General features: G+C 56.6%; 1 protein-coding gene across 1 annotated transcript in view; it reads right to left on the reverse strand.

Annotated features, from left to right (window-relative positions):
- Window positions 1-737: 737 nt before the first annotated feature.
- PDE2A (phosphodiesterase 2A) overlaps window positions 738-7,772 on the reverse strand; it is a 72,413-nt gene continuing 65,378 nt past the window's right edge. The window contains exons 21-31 of the mRNA XM_023209527.1: window positions 7,021-7,143; window positions 6,477-6,547; window positions 5,959-6,081; window positions 5,488-5,575; window positions 5,178-5,225; window positions 4,131-4,205; window positions 3,878-3,977; window positions 3,492-3,604; window positions 3,070-3,108; window positions 2,827-2,933; window positions 738-2,187 (exon numbers count right to left, since the gene is read on the reverse strand). Coding sequence (XP_023065295.1) covers window positions 1,977-2,187; window positions 2,827-2,933; window positions 3,070-3,108; window positions 3,492-3,604; window positions 3,878-3,977; window positions 4,131-4,205; window positions 5,178-5,225; window positions 5,488-5,575; window positions 5,959-6,081; window positions 6,477-6,547; window positions 7,021-7,143 — 1,098 coding nt within the window. The 3' untranslated portion in view covers window positions 738-1,976. The remainder of the gene's footprint in view (window positions 2,188-2,826; window positions 2,934-3,069; window positions 3,109-3,491; window positions 3,605-3,877; window positions 3,978-4,130; window positions 4,206-5,177; window positions 5,226-5,487; window positions 5,576-5,958; window positions 6,082-6,476; window positions 6,548-7,020; window positions 7,144-7,772) is intronic.

Here is a 7,772-nt window from a genome sequence, read left to right on the forward strand (position 1 = left end):
CCACCCTCTTAACACATCAACCTTTACTGACAAGGAAGAGATGCACAGGGAGAGGAGCTCAGAGGAGGGTAGGCAAGTCGGGGACAGGGCCCGGAGACTGTACCAGGCAGAGCCTCTTTGTGGCCCCAGCCTGGAGTGTGCCCATCTTGGACTGGGCAGAAGCAAACACTCTCACGCAGAGGAAAGCAGGGGACTAACTCCTCAGACACAACCGGGGCTGGATCTGGTGTGGAGTCTGACTCAGGGGTGCCCCTTCGGCAGGACTCAGAGAAACTGGGATGTGGGACTTCCTGAGACACAGCCAGGCATCACTGCAGCTAGAAACAGAGTTCAGAGGCCCAGGCCCTCACCGTATGGGCACTCATGACCAGGGCAGGCCAGCACTGGGAGGGTCTAGGATGAGCTCCAGGCTACCTCCTCCGGGCAACCTGCCTGCTTGCCTCAACCTCTCAGTTTTCCCTCTACTCCACAATCTCTGCCAGCCAACATGCCCCATCACTGCTGCATGGCCAGACCTTCTCATCTGCCACCCACCCCTTAACCTCCATGAACTGGCACAGGGCTGGCCCAAGCAGTACCCCAACAGGTCTATGACTTCCCCAGAAGAGGGGCTAGGCACCAAGAGTGGGGGACTCTGGAAGTCCTGGAGTTCCAAAGGGAGTTTGCCTCTCCCAGTTCTATTACCCCGCTCTACCCACCCCAAGCACAAAGTCAGAAAACAGCCCCACAGGGGAGAACTGGTAGAAAGAAATAGATTTATTCTCATGTACAAAGCGGTCAGCCCACGGGACCATATACGACAGTTGCACAGAGTCCTAGAAAAACGCATCTCTCTAAAGGCAACTCAGAAAGGTAAGGCAGGTGGACCCCCTCCCCCACCCCGCAACGCACACAGAATGAAACGGAGAAAAAGAGAGAAGCCAGTGGCCAGGCTAACCCAAGAGTCCTGGCCCTATGGGGTCTCCCAAGCCCTAGGGCACAGGTGGATATGGCCTTGGAGAGAGAGCCCTGCCAGGGCTGAGGCCAGGTCTCTCCCTAGCTGCAGGAACGGGGAAGGGGCTCAGGCCAAGGGGTACACTCAGGGGGCCTCTGAGGGACTCAGGGTTGGGTTCTCTGGGCCCTAGGGTGGCAGAAACATTCCACAGCCTCTGCTGGGACTCCGCAGAGCGATAGAGCTATTTTAGACATTGATCTAAAATGGATCTTAGAGCATGGGTTGTCTTACCCTCCTGTTTGGCCCAGACAGGGGGAGAGACTCGCCCAGCGTCACACAGGCAGGAGGAAGCATGGCTGGCTCATTCATACCTGGGCCTGTCTCCCAGTGCGGGGATCCCTCCTGCCCATCAAGCCCATCCTGCTTCTTCCCGAGCCCCTTCTCTGCAGAGCACTGAGCTGCCCCTCGGCAGCTTCCTCCTGGGGCCCCTGTATCCCCCAGGTCCCAATCCCACTGTCACTATAGTGGTGGTCCTCAGGGGGCCTTCGCCCTGCGGTGTTTCTAGTCCTCCCACAGAACTAAGGACTGTTTCCAAGACGCCACACTCTGCTCACTCAGATGTCTCACCTTCCCCTTCCATGAGGATCCTGGAGACCCCAAGGGATGGGAGTCCTCCAAGGGAAAGGAGCAAAGATCTGGTGGGGCAGGAATGGGGCAAGGAGAAACCATCAAGCTGCTCAGACAAAGAATGGCTTGGGAAAGGCTTGCCAAGGTGTGGTCAGAGGCGCAGAGCAGGGCCCACTGCTCATTGGTCACCCCTATGCTCTCAGAGGACAAATTACAAAGTCTCCATGAGGCTGGAAGTCTTGCTTCCATTATACAGACGAGAAAGCTGAGGCCCAGGAAGGTAGTACTTGTCCAGGGTCACACAGGAAGTCCTGGTCTAGGACACAGGACTCCTGGCTCTGTTCCCAGTGCATCTGCTCAGACCAGTGGAGGGCTGTGGGAGGTGGCCTGGGCAGGGAAGTGTCCCTGGAGGGGATCACTCAGCATCAAGGCTGCAGCAGCCATTGATGGGGGCCCTAGTGCCATCCAGATCAGGCACCTCGTACTCCTCATCCAGGAAGTCCAGTGAGTTGTTACTTGGGAGGCCGCGGATGGTGAACTTGTGGGACACCTTGGTCCAGTGCTCACGGTTGGAGGCCACGCGCTCGTACAGCTCTGCTGCTTTGGGGAACAGGTCCTGCAACAGCCTGGGGGTGCATGGGGGCAGAGGGCGAGAGGCCAGAAATCAGACCATGGGCAGCAAGAAAGACTAGGGCTACACAGCAAATAGAACTTCCACAAGGGCCAGGCACGGTGGCTCATGCCTGTAATCCCAGCGCTCAGGGAGCCAAGGTGTGTGGATCACCTGAAGTCAGGAGTTCAAGACCAGCCTGACCAAAATGGTGAAACCCCATCTCTACTAAAAATACAAACTTAGCCGGGCGTGGTGGCGCGTGCCTGTAATCCCAGCTACTCAGGAGGCTGAGGCAGGAGAATCACTTGAACCCAGAACGGGGAGGTTGCAGTGAGACAAGATCACGCCATTGCACTCCTCCAGCCTGGGCAGCAGAGTGAGACTCCGTCTCAAAAAAACAAGAACTTCCACAAGCATGTGAGACAGAGGAGGACACCTAGGAAAGCATGATGGTCTCTTTCCACTGCAGACCAAGGATGAAGTGAAGGACCCACTGAGTGGCACAGCAAGAGACAGTTGTGCCCAGAGGCAAGGGGGTGAATCACGTGGAGCTGGGCCAGGCCAATCTCAGCACATGTGTTTGCTGTGATGGCCCCACTCCAGCCTACCCTCTCTGTGCAGGGTGCCAGCTTGTCCCCATGAGCTCACTCACTTGTAGATGGGCATTGCAATGTGCTCCATGAAGCTGATTTGTAGCTCGGGGATATAGGCCTTCTCCCGGTCCATCATCTCCATTGGCCTGTTGCCCATGGCCTTCTCCTGCAGGCATCAAGTCATCAGGTCTGTCCCTCTCATTCCTCCATTGGGTACCAGGGTCAGGCTAGTTCAAGCCCTCCCTGCCTCAGGCCAGGAGCCCTCCCCCAACCTGGACATCCTGGGGTCACTCCACACATACCAAGTCTCCCTGGGAGAAGAATTCTTTGTAGATCAGCTCCTAAAAGGCCAACACTCTCATCACATCCTGCACATAGGACACATCCACCCAAGCTCCTCTGACAGCCCGTTCCCAGGAGAGAAAACTGAGGTCCAGGGATTCAGTCCCAGCTCAGGAGCTGTCCCCATCAGCCCCAGCCTGGCATGGGGATGGCCCCGGGCAAGGAGTGGCGGGGTTGGGGCCCACCTTCCACCAACCACTGACTTGCTAGGTCTGTTCCCCTTTCTGAGTCTCCATTTGTCACCCTGAGATGGTCTAGGTTTCTGTCTCCCCAGAATACAGCCAGGCTGAGCTGAGCAGAGAGATGGTGTTCAGGCGGCAGGGGGCACCCAGAGCTGGGCAGGGTGGGCAGCCTGTGCCTTCCCAGGGACGACTGCACCTACCGCGATCTTTCTCGTGGTCTTCCAGCCCTTGGTCTGGTCAGAGAGGTCACAGGAGGTCATGAGGAGGCAGAGGAGGAGTCTGTGATGCTGCTTGTTGTTTCGGTCGTAGCCCACTGTTGCGGGGAGGATGGGGTCAAGGACCGGGGCCCAGCCTCCTTGCCCTTCTGAGGACAAGGCTCCCAGGGCCCAACCCAGAGTGCTCCAGGGAATTGGGCACTCTTGATAGGAGCCAAGGGGCCAGTGCTGGGTCTGCCTGGTGGGGCCGTGCAGCCAGAGAAGGGTTGATGCTGCAGGCGATAGGTCTGCACTCTGGGAATGCTCCCCTGGCAAATCCTTCCCCTGGTTGTTCCTCCCCAGCCCCAAGGCCTAGGGCTAACAGCAGTCACCCTCAGCCATCTTCTGGAGGTCCTTGAAGATGCGGAGATGGTGGGCCAGGTCCGTGGCCAAGATGATGTCCCGCATCAGATCCAGCATGCGCTGATAGTCCTGGGGCAAGGGCAGGGGTGTCATGGCCTCCTGCTGGACACCCCCACCCATTTGCCCATCCCAGTGAGCCTCCACTCCTTGGCTCCTTCTCCCACCTCCAGCCAGCTCCCAGCTCTCCCCCTCGATCCCCACCCCCACCCCCAACCCCATCACCTTCCGGGAGAAATGATCAAAGATGTTGCAGCCGTGGGTGTTGAGGATGGCGATGGCCTGAGCAAAGTGGTGCCTCTGCGGGGAGAGGAGTGATGGGGTCCCGGCTAGGGCAGAGGGGCTCCCCTCACCACTGACCCCGAGAGAGGAAGCAGGGCCTGGTCCAGCTCCAGCCCCCAGGTCAGCAGAGCAGTCAGAAAGGGGGAGTCAGGGGCCCCAGTTCCCTTTCTGAGCTCTGTTTCAACCCTCTGTGTGACCCAGGGCGAGTCCCTAGACCACTCTGAGCCTCAGACTCCTCAGCTGTCACATGCAGGGAGGGACCCAACAAGGTAAGCTCTGGGGTCCCTGAAAGCTGGAACATTTTTGAAATGATCCCTTGGAGTCCTAGACACTAAATCATGCAGAATGCATTTGTTTGCTGACAAGGAGAGGCAGTGATGAGGCAAGGGCAAGGCCCCTGTTTCCGGATGCTGAAGGGCTGTCACTCAGAAGAGGAGCAGCTTATCCCAGGGGGCAAAGGGCAGAACCAGCACTGCCACCAGGCCTCCTGGGAGAGAGACAGAGCACCCCATCTCTGGGGGTGTGCAAGCAGGGGCAGCCTCTGGAGGGGTGTTGTGGGAAGCAGCATAGGGCAAGGTGACTTTGGAAATTTGTCTCCCACTCTGTGGCAAGGCCTGTGCCAAGTGCAGGAAACTCAGAAATGGCTCAGACCTTGTGCATGCGGAGGTAGGCAGACCCAAACCAAACAATCTAAGGTGATGCTAAGTGATGGGAGTGGAGCCCATCCCAAGCTTGGCAGGAGGGGGCTGAATGGGGTGTTCCCAGGCAGCCAAAGGGAAAAGCACTGAACACAGATCCTTGCTATCATCTGCACCTGCACCCTTCCAAGCCCACTCCAGGAAAATGAGCCAGACATGTCCTAGATGTGGCTGCAGCTCTCGCAGCCTGTCTGGAGAGCACGGTTTGGGAATAGGGGGACCTGGGTCACAACTTTGCAAGTCACTGGCCTCAGAGGGGAGAGAGGATGGGGGTGGGACAGAAGAGTGATACCTCCATGACGGAGCCCTCGGAGCTGTAGAGCGCAGCCAGCACAGATTTCTGGAAAAGCCCAGGAAAACTGCGGTCACTCCTCCCATCTGGATCCAAGTGCCACTGCTTTAGGCTAAGCAGTGTCCTGCCGTTCCCAAATTTCTCCCCTCCTTCCTATCTCAAAGTCATGGGCTAACCCTGGGGGAACCTCCTCCTGTGTTTAAACCTGGCTCCTGGTCTCACTCGCTCCCACCTGCCTTCAGGCTGGGAGAGGATGAGGCTCCCAGACACCCCATGGAGGGTCCCCACTGTGAGCAGGGCAGGGTCTCACCGAGGCCACCTGGAAAGAGTTGTTTGTGCCTCTGTGGTCCAGGTCGTGACACATGCAGGAAATAAACAAGGCAAAGATCTCGATGTCCCTGGTTGAGAGGCAGAAAGGAGAAAAAAAAGAGATCAGCCCACAGTCCCCTCCCCAAACCCCCAAGAGGACAGACAGGCGATGACATGCCCAGGAGCCACTGGGACAGGAGTTGGAACACCTGGGTTCCCTTCCTGGAAAGAAGCACTGGTTTGGAGCCCAGCAGACCCAGGTTTAAATCAGGCTCAGTCCTCACTGGCTGCTTGACTGTGAGCAAGCCGCTCCTGGAAGATGGGGCCTGCAGCCTTCCCCTCGAGTCCCCTGGGGCTAAGAAGATCCCATGAGGCTGTGTGTGTAAAGTGCCTGACACACAGGGGGTGCTTCCCTGTCCCAGGGAAGGGGACCCCAGCGGCTGCCAGATGTGGGGGAGATGCAGCCACTCACTCGAGGTAGTTGGTGAGCTCCAGGTTCTTGTAGAGCAGGTAGCAGAAGTGGGAGACAGAAAAGGCGTGCATCCAGTTGTGATAGGGGGGATCTCGGTAGCCCTTCTTCACCATCAAACAGAACCTGGGGGAGGGGAGAGGGCAGCAGAGGGGCCTCAGCCTCTCCTCCTCCAACAGGGCCCCATGATGACAGACTGCATGTCCCCTCCATCCCTGAGGGACCCTCCACAGCCTTCCTTGATGATTCTGTCTTAGCAGGAAGTTCCTATGCACGTCTAACTTAAACCTCTGGTTACACACTCTCGGTCTTGCCTCCAGGCTCTGCCTTGCCCCATTTCTTGCCTTTATTGACAGTTCAGTGTCTAGGCATTGCTTCTCACTCATGGATCCTCCCCACCCCCATACGACTGGGTCTCCCCAGTCATCCTTAGAGAGATCCTCTCCAGAATGCCAGGGGCAATGGATGTGACAGTGGAGGAAAGAGGGAGGCGAAGACGGGCTGTCTGCATGTGGACGAACCGAGCCAGGGTCGGGCAGTCAATTTTGTAGTTGTTGATGAAATTCATGTCCTGCAGCATGCTCAGGATGGCCTGGAGAGGGCAGAGGGAGGGATCAGAGGGGCCGCCAGTATCAAGATGGGGCCCCCGCCTGGGCCCTTCTTCAAGCTCCACCCTCAAAATCTGGAGTCTTAGAAACTTCAATCTAAACTAGAGAACCACAAAATAATTGAAGCAACCGTTCTCGGAGCTAGGCATTGTTAGAGATCTAAGAACTAAGAACTCTTGAAACAAAGCCCACACAAAATGTTAGAAAAACGGGGTTGGGAGGGATGCAAACCCTGAGGTCACATGCCCTGGGCATGGTTGTTCCAAGACAGCCCTTGGCATCATCCAGTCCAGCCTCTAGCCCCTGGGCAGGCCCCATGGCCTCATGATGGCAGACTACGTGCCCCTCCATCTCTGAGGAACCCTCCACAGCCTTCCTTGATGACTCTGTCTTCCCAGGAAGTTCTTGATACACATTTAACTTAGGCCTCTGGCTACACAAGTGGAGAGCAACTCACCATGGACGTGTCATCCTCGGGCAGGGAACGAGGGGTATAGGTGAAACTTGCAAAATTGGAGTCAATGGCAGCCACAGGCTGGATTCCATCATGGAGAAGTTTGGTATACTCATCATCGGAGACCTACAGGAGACCACCCAGAGCATTAGAAGATAGCCTTCACCCCATCCGGTCTCTTGACCCTCAAATTCCCATAGAAGGTGGGGGATCCATCACCCAGAATGCACCACAGTTGGACCACCACGCTGTGGACTGTAACTGGGCAGGAAATCACAACCCTCCCCTCACAGCCCTGCAGCCCACCCCACGTGCCTCCCTGCAGGTGACCACCCTTTATCTGTAACAGCCTAATCTTGGCAAAGATTGAGAACACTCCTTCATGACACCCCCAAACCACGGCAGCATTTCACACACAGTAACTGTAGCAGTCCTCCTTCTGTGGAGACCTTTCTACTCTAACCTTAACTCTTCCTACTACAGTTTTGATCCACCTCACAAGGTCTGGGCCTCTCTGGTTTGGACACAGGTGAGAGGAAATGTCCAAATGAACAGTGACTACCATATACATGGAACTAAGCCAGCTTTTCTGACCCAGGGTGGGGAATGGGATAGATTATCAGCAATTAAGACTACCCAGGACTCCACGGGTATTGTACCTAGGGAAGCCATGAGGACAGGTCCTGGGTGAGCTTCCTAACCCTCAGTAATTCCCAAGATGGGAATTATTCCCTAAACATGGGGAATACCTGGCT

The sequence above is a fragment of the Piliocolobus tephrosceles genome, chromosome 13 (genome assembly GCF_002776525.5).
Source record: "Piliocolobus tephrosceles isolate RC106 chromosome 13, ASM277652v3, whole genome shotgun sequence".
Classification (NCBI taxonomy): domain Eukaryota; kingdom Metazoa; phylum Chordata; class Mammalia; order Primates; family Cercopithecidae; genus Piliocolobus; species Piliocolobus tephrosceles.